Source organism: Trichoplusia ni, chromosome 12 (genome assembly GCF_003590095.1).
Source record: "Trichoplusia ni isolate ovarian cell line Hi5 chromosome 12, tn1, whole genome shotgun sequence".
Taxonomy (NCBI): domain Eukaryota; kingdom Metazoa; phylum Arthropoda; class Insecta; order Lepidoptera; family Noctuidae; genus Trichoplusia; species Trichoplusia ni.
The window spans coordinates 7936255-7955315 of NC_039489.1; the positions used below are offsets into that span (position 1 = coordinate 7936255).

Sequence of the window (19061 nt, forward strand, 5' to 3'; positions counted from 1 at the left end):
GTCGTTTCATCACATGAGGATTATCCACTGCGGGAGTCTTAATCAAGAATTATAGTCTACAAAACTTTTAGCCCATTGATTTGGGCCATATAAATTACGATAGAACCGTTGTCGTCATTTAATGGGGTTTACTACCTCTTAAGATAGTTTTGTTGCAGTTTTGCAATAAAGCAGCGTATTTCCTTCACAGCTGCAAGAGTAATGATTTTGGGGGTCGTGGTACAACCCGCGATAAATTACGATTAAGGTAAATTCACTTGTAAACAGCAGTGCCCGGCAGTCTTTACATAAAACTAAAATTATAAAAACGAAAATATGACAGTGTTTACGAGAAATTATGACAGTGTGTTTTTGGGTGTGTGTTTGTTAACATTTTACACCCAATTGGTTTGTCTGGTTTCGATGAAATTCGGTATGAAAATAGCTAACCTTGTTGAAAATGGATAATTTTGCAGCTATTATCAACATCCACGTGAGCGGAGTCGCGGGCAAAAACTATTTTAAATCTCATCTACTTAGCTTAAATTGTGATTTGACCCTTATTACGACTCGCTAAACATACTATAGAAGCAATGTTCATCCTTTAGCAAATCATCATTTGCACCAGTTACTATGCATAGTATGCATTAACCCATATTAACTACAGGTACACTATATTCGTGAACGTCAAAGAGACTTCAGTATGTAGCTGCTGCTCAATTTGACGGTCAGTTAACTCCTTCACGAAGCATGGTAATGTAAAACGATAAGGGAATTAATGTCGATGTAATTTGCAACGTTTATGCTTGGATTTTTTTGCTCCCTAAATGTAGTCTCCACTCTTCTAGCTCCAGACTTGTAGCTCGGGTATCTTATTTTAAATTGATGGAACTCCTCGAGTTTAGTGTTCTTCAGTTTGCCTAATAGAGAAGAGGTTAAGGGCAGACTTAAATCAAACTTTTTCATCGAAAACTTTTTGGAATGATCAGTTTTGAAAATCACCAGACTAACTACTACCGAACTACTACCTGATAAACTCTTGTTTTTTTAATTATATGATGTAATATGTAAGTATTATTTATCGGAAGTGCCCGGCAGTGATCCCGCTGCGTCAGCTCATGATTAAGAACTTCGGTTAGTCCGAAACTTTTCTGGCAATCCCGATAAATACACGTGAGTAAACAGTTGCATCATTTAATAATGAATCAGTCTCACGATAGTTACTGTAAAATATAGTTTTTTTGTTAAGTCATGACATACTGGGATCTCTCATAATATACTCGGAACAAGTAATTGATAAGTGAACCGATGCACGCTTCCTGACCATTTTCTCTCTGTTTCAATATTACCTATTCTATGCCTTCGGATGTGGGTGCTTTTATTATTAAGTGGTGGTTAATCAAAGTCCGCAAGGGCTGAAGTCAACCGCATCCGGTACAACTGGAACCCAATAGTTATGAGCTCGCTTCTCTTGAATCAACTGGATTTAGGAAGCCCTGAGGTTTTAAAAAATGAAGAGACAGATTCTCCTGTGCTAAACCTTCATCATACCTCAAGCCTTTGCTGCAAACGTATTTTTTATTGTTTATTTTTCCACTCTATTTAGATATTTATCTTTATGTTTCCCAAATGGTTCCGCAAAAATTCGACAAGCTCGTATGATTGACACATTGGATTCAAGCTTCCACACTACAAGATTAACGTAAAAACATGTTTTTTCATTTCCCAAAGTTGAGACTGGCTCCATAGAATCAGCTGAATATCATGTTCTATATGGGCAAAATTACATCTTCCCTCTTAGAAAGTTAGTCTAAAAAGGAAAAATTGATGGAATTTAAGTTACATTGTCTGCCAAGACAAATACAAGAACAGCAACATTGACAGCAAAAGGATCATCTCAAGCGCAATGAAATTTTCTTAAGCTCCTGCAGTCAGTACGTATGAGATAGCAAATATAAGCTTTTGTTCTGAGTGTCAACAGTTTGATGTTGTAATGCATACTTTATGAGGCAAGTTTGGAACTCTATGCATTTAGTTTGGGTTCAGTACGTTTTTGTGGCTTCGTTTTTGTGTATTTTGAGTTTTCTAAGTTTAAGTTAATAGTTGGTATTGAATTATGCAATTGATATTTTTCTGTGTATAATCGGACTCTTGTTTCTTAAGTTATGTAATTATTTCTAAAATGTTGTGCCAAAAGGATTGTTGAAAGAAAATCCTCCATTTTCTAACTTTCTACTTGGGTTCAGAACTTTTGTACAATTTTCTAAGTCATTGAACATATTTTGATCTCCCCACAATATTCCTTATTGTCAAAAAGCCATTCCCGAATCACTATTAAATTCCAAATCAACAAAAGCATCAAGCATTTCACGTCGGCAAAGCATAATCACAGTCTAATTTCCAAACTGCATAAATTTCAAACAAACGCCAGCGTTTCGAATTCCTTCATTCCAGTTTCTATACGTGTAAAATTGCGGGACAATAGCGTTCAAAATCACACTGAAACAAGAGTGCAGCATCAAAAACTTGAAACTCAATTAAAGCTATGAGCCAGTGAGGTGCGTACTCTTCGTGAGAACACCAACGAAACAAAGCTAACTTATTAGGATGGTATACAATGTACTATTAAATTTATGGAGCGAACTTGATGATTGCATTTAATTAAAACAAAAAAAGGCTTTAATTCCATTTTAAATTTTGGTTTGTGGAATTAATTTTAAGTGAATCTCTCCACGATTTTTATTTGATAAATGATGCGACTTTTATCAAATGTAACTTTTTTACATAATAATGTGTGTGTGTGTCAGTTACCTACGCTAATTATGATATTTTTTTAAAATCTGGTGCTAATAGGTGCTAATAGACCGGATTTTAGAAATCCCGTATTTTCTTTTCCATCGCCACAGTAAAGAAAAGCTAGCTACATCCAGGACCAGTAAACCTTCCTGAATTTACTGGAGTTCACAGAGAGAATGGACAAAAAAGTGTTTCAAATAAAACCTCGCCGTTGAACACTATCCCTAACAGTGCTCCGGATGAGAACAAGTTATAGAACGGAACACTGCTGTAGGCATTTGTTTTTGGATATTTTATTATAGCAGAGAGGGAGCGAACTAGAAAAGTTTGTGTAGTTATCGCTTTTCAGTCGAGTTCGCCCAGATATGGGTTCTGAACGAGTATGGAGTCTACATAGGTGAAAATTGATGATGAAACTAGTTTATGTGATACGAACTTCATAATATAGTACGAGTAATGAAACCATTCTGGTAGTGTATGTGGTTTGCCATGTTTTTGTCATTTTTTTCCCGTCATAGTTGCTTAGTTGCTCTAGTTTGGATAAGGCGATTGGCGAATGAAGCAACGGTTTACTTACGCGTATTTATCGGGAATGCCGGGATTTTAGTTCGACTCGCGACCCCGATGCTACAGCTCATGATTAAAAGCTCAAGTTGCGTTTGAAACTAGTCGGGCAATCCGGACAAATACACATGAGCGATGCGTCATTTAATTATGAGCACTCACAATAGTTACTATAAAAAAGTTTTGTCAATTTTGTCATCATTGTTAATGAGTTTCCCGTCTATTACACATGGCAAATAATCCACAAAACGAATTGATCTCCATCTATGAGAACAAACACAAACATTTTCTAATCATCTTACATAAAAACTACCAGATCTAAATTATATTATATGATTTTACGAATAAAGGAAGAAAATTTAATGACCTCTGTTCTCCATAAGATAAAGGATTCAAATTTCGCTTCTTCATAATTTCAAGTACTACATCTTTCTTATCCTTAAGAAGTGTTGTAATCGCAGAGTGATTAGTACGCTTTAGGTAAAGGAAATTAATATTCAGGCTGCTCGCGACCTCTGTACTTAATGGAGTCTCTCGGATTTAGGTTTTGCCTTTGTCTCTCGTCTGGTTATGTTCATAAAAGATGTTTGCTATATCAGTGGAATTATCAGTCTTGTTTAATTTAGTTAGAAGACGTAAATGACTGCTAAAGTTAGGGCTAGAATCACGGAAATTGTTATAATAACGAAATCATTTTCAATGAACTGTTGTTTTTGGACTGATGATATTTTTTTGGTTTTATTAGTATTTAATTTTATTTATTCTTTGTATTTTTTCTTCCAAAATGAAAAATAGCTATTTGCCAGTGCAACATCGTATGATCTAAATAGGTTGCATATATAATTCTTTGTAATTATTATTTGTAAGACGTTTTTAAAGTAGTTGGATCGCATATTTATATGTGGGAAAAAGGCTTCACGTTCGCATAAAACCTTATTTCGTACTTCCACAGCATCTACTCGGCGTGTTTCAAGTATTCAAACTAAAAGCAAACTTTGAATAAAACACCGAAGAGATCTTCGATATTCTTCATAACTATCGATTTCAGATCTATACTTTCAAAGTATCGAGTTCTTTGGAATTATTGATTTCGAATCGATACTTCCATTCTACAGGTCTGCATAAGATTTGGTCTGCCGATATTTGTACCAATATTTGGCAAGTTTTTCCAAATCTCTCGTTTTACTTCTGGAGTTTCAAATTTTACAAAGCATTGGAACAGAAAACGAGAGGAAAGCTTCAAATGTAGGAAAATGACATTCCTTTTCGGCAAGTGACGTCACTTTGACTTGTTAGTTCAAGTGGAGGAATTCGTCAGCGTTAGAAATGTTACTTCGAAAGGTACTCAAAGCGATCGATTTCAAAGATGAAGGTAATGCAGTGAGATTTGATCCAACGTTAAGTATCGCAACGTAGAAATTAGTAGCACTCACAGGTATTAAGACTTGCTAATTAGTATGTGCTAAGCGCTCAAGCTCACTGATAAGACGGCACGGTTTCACTGTATCATGCTTTATAGGAATCAGATTATAGTCTGAAGTCACTGCAATATTAGTACCAGACTGCAATTTAATAAGATTAGTTTGATCACTATGAGGTACTTGTGTGTACTGAAAATGATTAATAGAAAGTTGCGAAGATAACACAGATTATTGAGAAATAATACATACATGTATTGATACTCTAATCAAATTGGGAAAAATAATTTATTTTTCCAAATTCTTCTGCAGTGTGAAAGTAGCCAGTATCACTCTCTGGCTAACATTCCCATCTATCGAAATAGGTTGCGCCATCCGTCACCAATGATTAAGGACTGCTGTTGGGTCCAAATCTAGTCGTGCTATCCCTTTAAATACGCGTGAGTACCATCATCAAATCAATAAGCACTTGGATAACAATACCTATCTTTATTTCTTTGGGATTCGCATAAAAATAAAGTTTTACAAGCATTGTATGCAGTGCAATGGAAACGAACCGAGACATTGCAGAGTAGTGATCAAATAAAACATGCTAAATGCAAGTTTACAACGTCGACTATCTTACGGGGACTCCTAACAACGTTTGTACGAAGATATTTGGTTACTAGAAGGTGGAAAGCTGGCGTTTAATGTCATGGTAATCTTAAACGAAGGAGAAGAAAATCCCTACTAATATTATAAATGCGAAAGTTACTCTGTCTGTCTATCTGTCTGTCTGTTACGCTTTCACGTCTAAACCACTGAACTGATTTTAATGAAATTTGGTACAGAGATGAAGTTGACCTTGAGTAAGAACATAGGATAGTTTTTATCCCGGACTTTCGAAGAGTTCTCTTGGAAACGCGATATAACCGAATTCGACGCGAGCGAAAAGCTAGTATGTTATTGTTTCGAAGATTTTGAATTATAAATTCGGGTTTTCTTGTGGGAGAACTGTTTTGTGAGGAGTTCAAGTCCAAAAAAGATATAAATATGAAAATTTCAATACAGGCGCATATTAGTAAGTTATACTGCTGTAATTTTTTTCCATAATTTTTATCTGTGTTTGACTAGGGCACCACACAATACATGTAGTTATTTAGACTAGAAAATTTTAGTTCGAAGAAATTAATAGGACTTATTGTTTACAGCAAAAAGCAAAGAGGAAACCAGGATAAAATATAAAATATTAGTAATACATACTAGAAATGAACCATCAATACATAAGACACGAAACTAGTAATAAAGACAAATAATAATTAACGCGTCGATAAAAACAATGAAACAACAAAAATATTTAATGTAACACGCAAATGGGTTAGTTGTATTCGGTTAATACATAACGACATCATTGAAAATGCATGTTAATTAAATTTATGTCATCAAATCTGTATGGAATCATTAATGTGATACATTTTAGAGTTCCGTGCCTCAATGGTAAATTAATGGATTTAAATAATCTAAAAACCCACATTCAACAATGACACTTTATTTGTTTTTTTTTTAAATCGGCCCAGCTGTTTTTATAGTTGTAAATTGCATTGTCATTGGGTTTGAAGCTACCCTGAAAATTTCAGCCTTATCGAAATGTGCCTCAAAATTGAGTGGCAATAGTCCAACCGACTAAGATGCAATAAAAAAAAACGTGGCGACAATAAAAGTGAGTGATTAAAATAGTAGGAAAAACGGAGTTCTATTACTGAGGTTCCATTGTCTGTCTCTCCGTCTGTCGCCAGGCTGTATCTTTTAAACAGTCACAATCAAAATCAAAAAGATTTTATTTCAAATAGGCCGTTTCTCAGGCACTTTCAAAAGTTACATTACTGACTCTAGTTGCACACAGAGATAGACATAAAGTTGAAATTTTCATACATATTGTTGGACAGCAGCCTATTTGTACGGAACCTCCTGTGTTGCTAGTCCGAATCGCCCTTGACCGGTTTTTATTTCATTGATTGTCAGAATTGTATTCCATCCGAGTTCATTTATTTGTCAAGTCAGTTTATTATTGAAAATTAATTGAGAATCGTTGAATCAGTGGGCGATGGAAGTTTTATTACATCAAAAGTGTTTGCGTCAATTTAATATGATGAGTATTTTTGTACGACTTTTTTGAAAAGAGATTTTTAACCTTTGCCGATATATAATCTATATCATTAATATTATTTTTGTAATTGTATGTATTCAATTATGTGTTAGACATTTTTTCTTTACGCAATATATTTTTATTAATACCTATTAAATGAATAAGAAAATTCAAGATCAATAAAAATAATTTACTAACCTCACTTTATTCTAATTTCAAAAAACCACTTCACCGTAATTCCCCGACAAAATTAAGAAAAGAACTTTATGTGTTGGAAATTTTCTTAAATTAAGTTCCTAAGGTCCCTATAAAGTTGATTTAAAGGCAAGTAGCTTACCTAATATTGTGTGTTGTCTGGTGCACTGGCGACCGCTCTGATCTCCCTGGTATCAGTGACTATGAGACCTCAATTATCCACTTAGTAAACTGCACGCAATTGTAACGCATAGTTCTTAAGGGGAAGCTGTGCTTTCTTTTTAATGTCCTTTACTTTTATGGTAGAAGATGTATTTTATATAGGCTTGAGTTCAGAGTGAATTGTTATTGAGCCAATTTTAAAGTACAGTAAAATGATAGTAAAAACAAATTAAAATCATACAATCGACTTCAAATAAACACAAATTTCAGTCGACCTCAAAGTACTGAGACAACCTAAAAATTACAGCTCTTTCAGGTTAAATGTAAAAAACTTTTTTGAAGCCGGTTGAGAACTTAAAACATTTTCTTACGTTAATAGGCAGGCTGGCAGTATGGATTAAATCTCTAATTAAGTATTTAAAAAACGCGAAGACATAAAAATAAACTCAAAAAGCGGAAAAGCAATTCAATTATTCCACAAAACCTCAATCACAAACCAACACGGCAATTGAAGAAAATCGCAAATCTCTTGATCCCGATAAATCCAAAAGTCAACGGTTTCATCCGAGAGATTTGGACCATGACTATTATGGTGACCAATTTGGGCGGCGGTAAGCCTTAAAAACCGGTATCTTCTGTCAATTTGACGGGGTTTAAAACTGGGAACTAACAACCGTTCGTCGTCGCGTTCATCGCTCCGTCCATCCGTTCGTTCGAGATCCAGGAACTAGTTAGGGTTTAGCTACGACCAATGCGAGCTCAGATTAATCTAGGGATCCACTTTTCGGAGAAAAGGGATTCGGATTAAACTTGGGAAGATCTCGTTTTCTGAGGATTCTTTGCTGACTTTTTTGGATTTTAAGTTAATCTGTGAGCTCAAAACTAAGTGAATAAAAGTAACAGGAGAATTTACAAACGAGTCTAGTATTGACTATGTATTTGTGTACAAAAAGAAATGATGCTGTAGACAATAAAATAAATTTCTACGAAGATTTCCACCAAAGGGTTTAAACGGAGCAATGTTACTGAGGCACCGCTGTCTGTTTGCCTGTCCGTCACCAAGCTGTTTCTCAAGAACCGTGTAGCCAGACAGCTGAAATTTTCACATATGATTTATTTGTTAGTCAACTTGTGAATTTGTTTCCTTAGCCCATTTGTACGGAACCCTCAGTGTTGCAAGTGGCCGTTTTTTCAATAATAAGTTCAATAATTATTTTTAATCGTAAAGACTTTCACCATTTCTGCCCAGCCCATAAATAATATTATATGCCATTAATGAAACAAAAAGCAATACATTTCAGAATACTCCGACTACCTGTCTAACCCAAAGCTGACCTAGCCAAAATGATAATCGCTTTCCATTCCAAACACAAACTAGATTTCTTATTAAACACGATTCAAGGAACCCAGTCGAAGCGAACTCCAATTCAGCACCGCATAAACTTTGTTGGAACTAGCACTAAATTCTATGCAGCCAGTGGACACAACGTTTGTTCCTACGACTGAGACTTTACTGTGGACGATTTCCCTGTAGACTGAAGGTAAACATTGCATCGAGTTATTATACCTATTATTACTTTGTTCCTTAATATCGTATTTTGGAGTTTGTGACCCCTGCATTTCCTTGGGATTAGATCTGTTTTTGTTTCTTCTCTCTTATATTGACTTGAAAAAGTTCTGAGTTTTCTGCCAGTTAAGGATCGAATAATCAAAAGTTTTTTGGTGTTTTTATGAGTTTAATGTCAGTTTATATTTTAAACTTTGGATTAGTATTTAGGTGCTTTTTGTAATGTTTCTCAGTTTGCTTCATTTGTGTGTAATGAAACTTGGGTTTAACTTGAAATTTTAGGCAGTTACTAGCATGCATTATTTGAATGAGTTCTAGTCGAGGTAATTTGTGAATGTCAGTAATCCAGGGCGCTGTCCAAACGCATGCAAAACAACTCAAATCGGTCCAGCCGTTTAGGAGTTTAGTGACATACACTCGTACAGTAGAATTATGTGTAGGTATAAAGATGAAAACGCAAGTTTTATTGAAAAGTTAGTAAACAAATTTATTGGATAAGATAGATTTGAACGAAAATCTATTGAAAAATACAATTCAATTTAGCAAAATCCAAGGAGTATTGATAAAAGTTTAAAAGTATTTATTTTGATCTCGAATTACTGAACGATAATCTCAATTATTCTTCAATTGGGCTTTAAAAATAAAATACTTTTCTTGATACTGAAATCTTAAATGGTTTTATCTGAGATAAATAAACGATGATTGTTTCAATAACAGTTCGTGGCTGTTTAAGAGTTTTAGAGATTTCTATTTAATTTAGTTTAAAATGTGAAAGTAGTATTGCGCTTCTAGAAATATTATAAACTTAAATTTTATTGAAGAAGAACGAACCGAAGAACCGGTTCAATCAGTTATCGAATAAATATCTACAATTATGATAAATCATAATTATTTTAGCACTTAAACATAGCACATAGCACAGCAACACTATGACTAAATTAAATCCTGTCAAGTGTGCCTTATAGGTACTCTACTCAGGATTTGGTAAAAATCAAAGTAAAAAACAAACTGTCTAAAAATTAAAAAAATATAAAATAAATAGCATCCTACGTTTTTGAATGTCATTGAAATTTAATCAAAATCAGACCGCCGTTTTTATACTTGTAAATTGCATTATCATGCATCGTGCAGTGCATCGAGTTTGAAGTGAGTGTATAAAAACATGGAAAAATGAAGATCACTCATCAAATTTTAGACTCTACCAGGCACTCTTCAACTTCGATTTTTAATCAGAAATCAGACTTACAACTCAACAAACTCAATTTTTTCCAAATACAGTATCTACATCCAATATCTAAACAGCCAAATCACATATGCTTTTACCACCTTCGGAATGATACAAAAAACAATAATATGGAAACAGAATGGTTTCGATAAGCGATCGGGATCCATTGTCAGTAATCGGCGATGCCCGGAATCATTCAGTTACGGATTTTACGGATTCGGATTTAGCTGCCCATTTCTAATGTCCTGTCAATGTGTTGGAGATGTATCCTTAATGTTCTTTTGTTTTTTGACTCCACAGTTGAACAGATTTAAACTATTTATACAGTACATGGCTTCAAACTTAGCCAATATTAATCATATACCATTTATGATATTAAAATAAGAAGATCCAAAAGCCCTTTAAAAAAGGTTCAACACCTAAATCACAATGAAAATTATAACTGGGCCGCAGTAAAACACTGTTTTCACCCAAAACTCTGGCAGCCAGTGTCAAAACCACTAACATTCGGTAATATATCGTAATAAACCCACCAATATAACAAGACCTATGATAAATTCTCTCGGATTGGGAAATGGAGGTGGATCGGGGTTCGAGATTATCTGGACGGTGTGGGTGTCCTGCCCTTAAGTATAATCGGTTGGTACGAACGGTGACAAAGAATACATGCGTGATGTCGGATATAGTTACTCTGGAGGGTAGACTTTGCTCCTTATATGTACTTATAGTAGGGATAGTACTTATGAAATGGGATATTGCCACATTTATTTTGTCATTCACTTGAATATGTCTCAATCTGAAATGACGATTATTTTTAAGATTCTATGACTATTGCTCTGTGTTGGTCACTGAAAGGCGTTGAGTGAGACAGAAAATGACTTGAGAAAGTCACAAAGCGTGTTCGAAGGAAGGAAATATCTTCATCCTGGCTTTTTTCCCATTATGTTGGGGTCAGCTTCCAGTCTAACTGGATGCAGCTTAGTACGAGCGTTTTACAAGGAGCGACTGCCTATCTGACCTCCGCAACCTAGTAACCTGGGCATCACGATGTAGTAAGACTGGTTACCAAGACTGACGTAACTACTATCAAAGATGATATCACTTGGGAATTTAACGTGCCCTGAAAAACACTTAGGAACTCATTGTGACAGGTGGTCACCGATAACCTGTGATCGATAAACTTGTGCAGTTGTGGCTTAGCCAAGAGCTCCTCCTCAAGTAAGACCCTAGGAAGGTAATGAGGAAGGAAAATAAATTTTCGTGGCCTTTTTTATTTTTACTTATTAGAATATATTTATTTTCTATTATTAGCGCGATAAAAGATGTAAGATTGATTTATATACAAGTAAACTACGTGTTTTCGTTCGCTACTCGGTCTTTTAATATTAACAGTAAAAGCGAAAACAATAATCTTTATGACATGCGTGAATGTGAGCTTGGGTAAGTTTCTAAATGGATGAAGCGATGTCACAGCAGATAAAAATCCAACAATTACTTTAACTGAATTTAACCCAGTAATAGCGATGGTAGGGTCATTTAGACCATCTAGATCTGTCCTAAAATTCCAGAAAACCATTTCAATTTTCTTTTTTGTAAGAACAAAGGTATGCTTTTGAGAGAGTCTTGTCGAAATTTATTTATTTACTTTACTTGATTTGTAGTTGAATAAAAGACTGAACACTCGCACATACGAGCATTTCGCTTTTAATAAAAAACAACCTAAAATAAAATTACTCACTTGGTACGGGAGCTATGATTCCATAGGCAGACAGACACGTCAAATTCATGTCATTCCTTTTCTTGCTTCGAAGATTAAAAATGATTAATAAGTAAGACATTAATCTTATAGAAAACTACGTATTTCTCCATTTTAAAAATCTTTATTTTTTAGTTGTATTTCACTGCAAGAATCTTTACTTTCAAATACAATTTGTAAGCTATAAAACCCGAGACTGACCCCGATATCTCGAGCGATGTAAATCAATACCACCTTACCAATGCAGGGTTAAAATACATTTTTAGAGGTAAACCTTTCTATCTGTCGAATAGTGACGTTAACCTTAGTAGTCCAGGAGCCCATGACGGCTAGGTTTTCGTTATTTTATAAAAGCTGAAAGTAACTCTGTTCATGATTACAGGTAAAAGCGACCAGCGAATTTGGTTTCGGTTAGGGTTTATTTTGCAGGTTACAAGTATCAAAGGAATATGAAATGGAACTTCGAATTTCATTAAAATAAAATGCTAAATTTTTGAGGTTATGTACAAAAGGTGAGTCTAGAGCTAATGTTTTATTTATCTGTAAAACAAACAGTTATATCCTCATATTTGTAGATAAGAATGGTTCTTATAGGTATGCGAAACCTAGTAAAAAGTTTTTAATTAATATATGAAGCTAATGTCTGGAAGGGAGAACGGGAATCTATCACTAGAACTCCGCTAAATGTAAGGCATTACTACCACACGGTAAAGATACCATCGTAGTTATGAAGCGGCGTCGGCATCTCTCTTCTACAAGAAAAATAATATTACTTTAAAAGATGACTGTGCTCTGTTAATGCTTGGCTCTTGGCCTACAAAGTTTTGCCCTTTTCGCTTTAAGGATTACCAACAAAAGGCGACAAACGTTTCCACCTACACACTACACATATTGTTTGATTCTACCGTTTGATGCCTTACAGCCGACGCGATGTAAAGACTTTTTTCGTAAGATGTGTAAGTTTTATTTCGATTGTAAGAGAAAGGAATAAATTGTTGAAATTTTGATGGTAAAAACGGAGCCCATTACTGAATTGCTGATTTGATGCCAAAGCTATATAATTGATCATGTTACTAGATGTTTAGAAATCTTGGTTATACAACGGCTGGCAAGGTTAAAGTTTGATGTGTACTGAGACTTTAGTGTCGCGAGTCAGACTCGCACTTGACAGTTTTTTTTCAACCAAAATAACTGATTTTTTATTAAACAATTTAAGGCATTATTTTCCCGACATTTGCGACGTTCATTTAATTTTAGTATTGGGTAAAGCTTAAATTGAGCTGGGGCAAAAATTTTGTTAAAATATAAAATACTTATTACATTTTCTTCGCAAACAAAACCCAAAACATGTAAACAGAAAAATAAAAATATAGTCTTCATTTTTTAATCCTGTTAAAATATACCGCAAATATAAGGTTGTAAAACAATCCTTCTAGATAACAATTCCAAAAGGCCTGATGTTCACGAAGGTTATCCAAGCCGCCTAGATTGAAGGTAGCTTCGGGAGGTCAACGGCCGTCCGTCACCCACTGTTATCAATCGTCATGTAACTCGCTCTTGTTCCCAACGTATCTAGTTGAGGCCTAAGTTAGGGAATTCGAGCGATTTTTGTTCTAATTTTAAGGTATATAAGTTTAGTTTTCATCTGCATTTGACCGCCTAAAGAATTTTTCTGCACGTTGAACATAATTTTGATATATTTTTTTATTATTTTTTTATATAATTTTCTATATGAGACTTAAATACGTAAACGTAGCTCATCACAGTTTCTTAAATAAAAACTTATAAACCTCATTCATCATAACCTGCTTTAATCTACTCGTATTAATTTTACCACCATATTTGTTCCCCAAAATCGTATGGTATTTATCCCTTGCTCATATACCCTCTTCTTCTACATAACCCGTTACATTTTCGTCACAACCAACTCAACATAACCACTTACAACACCCAAGTATCAATAACTAATAAACAAATGCCAATCGCTCAGAACTTGTGTCCAAACCTCCTTCGTCCGGTCGTCAGTCAGTGGAAATGCCCCATTACGTCGCAAGCACGCATTGCACTCGCTATTCTTCTATAAGTACCACGGATTATGACCGGAATTGCCTCTTGATAACCCACTTGTCCCAACTCTAGTACTTTCACAACTTTATCCCCAGAATTTTGTATGATTTTGTATGTTTGTCAGTTGTAACTTTTGTTTAGTGAGGTCGGGAGTTGTTCGGGGCTATATTTATGGAGGATTGGGGGGATGGATTGTTTTGATGACTTAGTTTTGTGGTGTGATTGTTGCACTCTTAGTTCTGGAGAGATCTGTGTAACGAGCCTTAGAAGGGACTAAATTGAATATTAGTCCATGATACTTACTGATTTTACGGATAAATTCATTGTAATATACCAATTTCAATTATGATTATGGAATTATTTTTATCGCAGGTAGTTCTAAATGCAAAATTTCTGATCCAAAATTCATTTCATATCCTAAAATAAAATTGCAATTGACAATCTTAACTATTAAAAATGAAAAACGACTTCTGTGTCAAGGAATTCAATCCTTGCATCGCGGGGGTTTCACAAAGCCACCCAGATTTGGAACATACAAATCGATCGTTCCGCGACATATTATTTATTTTTTCCAGAAAAAAATCTAAGCTAATATTTTCTTCCAGGATGTGGTTAATGGGCGCTGTGTGCGTGCTGTGCGCATGGTACAGCGTGGCCGCGCAGTGGCGCTGTCCGGGGCTGTCTGCGCGCCCGGCGGCCGAGTGCTCCTGTGATCTGCCGCATACGCTACGCTGTGCCGGCGACCATACTGCTTTGCAGGTACGAGGAGATCAACATAGTAATAAGGCTTTTTATTGGTAAATTGTGATCGGAAAGCTAACACAACAAAACATTGCCGGACATTCTTAATAAGTTAGATAAGAAAGATCGCCAGGAACGGGTCTTCTACCTTCTTTTATGGGTAAAAGCTTAAGAGTTTAATACAAGGTTAGGCTTTTGGAATTTCATTAACCTAAACACTGAGGCCCATTCTCTGCCTCGCGTTAAAGTCGCTGGACTGCTCTGCAACTCATGGTCTTCTACTTTGAATTGCTCATTTTCTTTTGAATTCACTCATTGGAAAAAAATAGCTATCAAGACTGAACTAACCGGCAAAGTCTACAACAACTGACGAAATTATAAATACAACATACCTCATCAAACCATACAACAGCATCTAAACAAATCATGACTATGTACAATTTAATTCAAAGTTCCAACAAGAAGTACAAACGAAATAAAATCCTACCATTCTACCAGCTTTCCGTGAATATCTCTTTACAAAATCGTCAACAAATCCAAAAGGAACAAGACAAATACAAAGTTAAATCAACGCAGTAACATCTTCACTAATAATAGAAAGGATCGTGGGAACGTAGCGTTAACAACTATGCTTCCATTTTGCTCCTTTGGAACTTCATGGATGGACAATATCGGAAATGATTTTAATCATATTATTGCATCTCAGTTGCGATTCGTACAGCGGATTCTGTGAGAAACCTGTTCTTTTCCATCCGTGTCCATTTAAGTAAATATCTGTTGCGGATTTCATGAAATTAATACCGTATTTTCTATACTTTTTTTGTCTTAAATACAAGTATAGCTCAAACAGTGAATATTGGGATTGGTTTTTTTTTGTAAAGATTCTACGACAAAACTTCAGTACCCAGATTATTTATTGTAATTTTATATTATTTACTGCTGAGAAATTAAGTTTCGAATCGACGATATTACTCGTACTTCTCAATACTATAGTTAGCAAAAATATTAAAATATTTTTTTGTCGACCATTCAAAATTAGTTTCCATTTGAATATTCAGCATTTTCCTTTATCCTAGAACCTACGTATTATAAAGCCTTAACGATAACTACAAGTACGTATAAATATAAGCTAAACTTTTATTTACAAAGGTCTGTCCGTTAGGCATTTGTTTGAATTTTCCAAATTCGTTTGATGTCCTATTTCGGTGTGTTTAAATGCTGGTTGAACGAAATTCACTGGGCTATTTGTCTTAACCCTTTTTATTCGAGTTTACCAGGCACGTATGGTTATGGTAAATATAGATTTTTGTGTTATGTTTTTCTTGTGAACGTTTTTGATTCTGGTGAGGCGTCGTTTGCTTGTGAATTTGTTGTAAAATTGTGTATTTAGTATTTTTTATGGATTTTTAATGCCGAATACTATCAATATTCGAATACTTTTATTACTGTATTATTTACACTAGCTTCTTCCTACGACTTTACCTATCAAAAAGATTCATTTCATTGGTTATCATAATTTACTTCTTATTTTAATTTATTTTATTGCGTAGCATGATAAAGCCTCATGTATCAAATGATAATCATAACCTTTTATTTAATTACAATTGTCAGAAATTTCCGAGAATTATATTAAAATAAATTTAAGGTAAACAAAGTGCGGGATACTATATTCTACCGGTCCTGTTCAACTGCCATGTTCTATTTGAGCAAGTAAAAGAACGAGCCTATAATTAATAGATCCCTCAAAATCGATCCTAAAACAAGAGCCTCATAATCCAACCTTTTCGTAACACCCTTTTCTTCATAATCGGTCAAAGGCACTTAACTGTAGCTAGTAAGACGTTTATTGACGTTGCGATGTCGAAGGGTGATCACGGACCCTTATCAAAGTCTCGCCGATTCACGCACCTGCCAATCGATAGGCTTTTGTTTACTGAACGCCTCTCTACAAGTGAATTGGCTCGTTTGTGATACGACTGGTTCTCGATGAAAGTGAGTTCTCGAATGCATGGAGATTTTAGGAATTCGTACTCAAAGGGGAAAATGGAATCCTATTACTGAGGCACTGCTGTCTGTCACAAACCGTGGTAGCTAGATTGTTAATTTTTAACAGATGATGCATTTCTGTTGTCGAGTTTTAGCAACGGTTTGATGAATGCAATAAGAAATTTTTGGTGGGCGGTAGGTGTCTCGAGCCATAGTTTCACAAACTTTTCACCAAATTATTTTCTAATAATTTAATAGTCCTGTAGTAGGGGACGTTTTAACGTATTGTTTCGGAATCAACGTCCATCGATTCTGTACAAATACGATCGCCATAATACCTCAGCTCTTTACGTATTGGTTATTTAGAGACACGTTATTCTTAACAACAATTGCTATATTTATTATCAGCAATATGTTATACTTCATCTAAATTGAAGGTGGAAGGACGATCTTTTCAGATTTGTAATGCAATTAAGGCTCAAGGTCGTACCAGAAAGAGAGGTTTAGTAAGAACTGTAAATTCCCCAATAATGGGGAAGGTCTGATTGCTGGGCAAAGACTCCTTTCATATAGGCTTAAGAAAGAATACATATTTAGGTCATCTATGTATTTTGTCTGACTTTTGACTTAACGGACTGGCGAGTAGAGGTTACCATGCTAAACCGTTCGTTTTTACGACAATCGTTTTTTTTATCCTCGAATGCTTGTTCTGAGTCCGGCTATCTTTGTGCATATGACTTGAATGTTTGTCTAACCTCCTGCAATAATTATATTAAATTCCTTTGTGCATGAGTTTAAATTGAGTTTAAGAATAAAGTACTAGAAACTTGATTTCTTATTTTAAGTTCCTGTAATCAATTTGGAAAATGAGCTTGAAATGTTCTCGAATCTCGTAAGTTCTATTGTTTATTTGGTTTAAAGCTAAAACGTTGTTAATTGCGGTGTCTCTGCTAATTTCTTTGACATCGGAAATGTTTCGAATGCTTTAGAAGGAATTTCGTGGTGACAAGATCATTTATATATTCATCTTAATTCAGCCCCTTTCGAGATAGGAAGAGTTATTATTTAATTTACTCTACGTAGATTCTAAATAATTATCTGAGTTTGGTCCCATGATTTCTTGTATGCCGTAGGTATATTATGAATATTTTACTGTTTTTAAAACTTAATGACTTCAGACAGCACGATAAGACAAATCTTCACATTTCTACGATTCAAAACCAAGGTGAGTAACCGGAGATAAAATCTTCCTAATGGAAACAAAATTTTGCCTCCCGACCAGTTTCTTCTTAAGTTATGTATCTTCTTCAGTATAGTTGAAACTGAATTGAATAAATTATCACACAAAAATGTATTTGGGAACAACATAAAAACGTTCAAAAAAGAGAATCACTTCAGAAGCTTCTAAAACATTTCCCGTTCAGAAACCTGATAGCTCCATACGATATGATAGATTTGTTCTCCGGCTTGTTTGTCAACGGTTCGACATCGAGCAAGCGGCTTTAAGTAATCCCTAGAAGCGTTTGCGTCAATACGCCCGACGAATAGTTCCATCTTGGATTCTAAGAATCGTAATATTGTACTGCGATCAACCTGATTAACACTAGTTATATTATAATGATGGTTGTAAATCTTAGATAATTGTGTTGTAGACGGTGATGGTTATTATGTGAAGTGCTCAAATGTCAATAATTTATTAAAAAGTTTTTTTACTTTTAACCCACCCCATGGCAATGAACCGGTCGCGCTGGAGAACATATGGAGAAGCCTATGTCTAGCAGTGGACAGCTATAGGCTGAGATGATGATGAACCCACCTATGCGGCATGACGTTATTTGTTTTGAGACTTGTCCGTCTTGTAATTTGGTTGCTAATACCATTATAAAAAAATGCTGGCTTGTAAAACAGTTTGTAGGCAATAATAGCACTCATTTATTCTTCTTAAATATTAGGTAATTTTCCATCTTTTCATGTTAGTACAATATAATCTAATACTTTTAAAAATAATAATTTAATATCGGTGACTTTACCAGAACGAACTCGACTGTTTTGCTAAAACTAGCTTCTGTTAGCTATAGACTGAGATAAACGGAATGAGGGAAGGGAGGCCTTAGCCCAGCAGTAGGACGGATAATAATAAAAGGGTAATAGAACAAATTATTTAAACCAAAACTAAGGTATGTTTATAATCCATCAGTTTTACGTAACTGATTGCAACCATGTTCCCAAATTCCATTTCTCCTGAATTCATCCAAACATTTAAATGATTCCAAATTTCGTTTAATTATGTCGTCAATAACAGCACCGAAACGAGATAAATATTTTTCACGTAATTAATTCGATCATTAATTAATAATGGATTCAGTTCAACTAGTGTTTAATTAAAACGTCCCAGTCCCGGGATATCATTACTTAGGGGAGGAATCCATTTTAAATAATTCCTTCGTAGAAAATTTCCTTGACACAAATCACTTGAATTT

General features: G+C 34.8%; 1 protein-coding gene across 1 annotated transcript in view; it reads left to right on the plus strand.

Moving 5' to 3' along the window:
- The window catches only part of LOC113499265, a 102117-nt gene that overhangs the window by 54814 nt on the left and 28242 nt on the right, over positions 1-19061 (plus strand). The window contains exon 2 of the mRNA XM_026879674.1: positions 14460-14613. Coding sequence (XP_026735475.1) covers positions 14461-14613 — 153 coding nt within the window. The 5' untranslated portion in view covers position 14460. The remainder of the gene's footprint in view (positions 1-14459; positions 14614-19061) is intronic.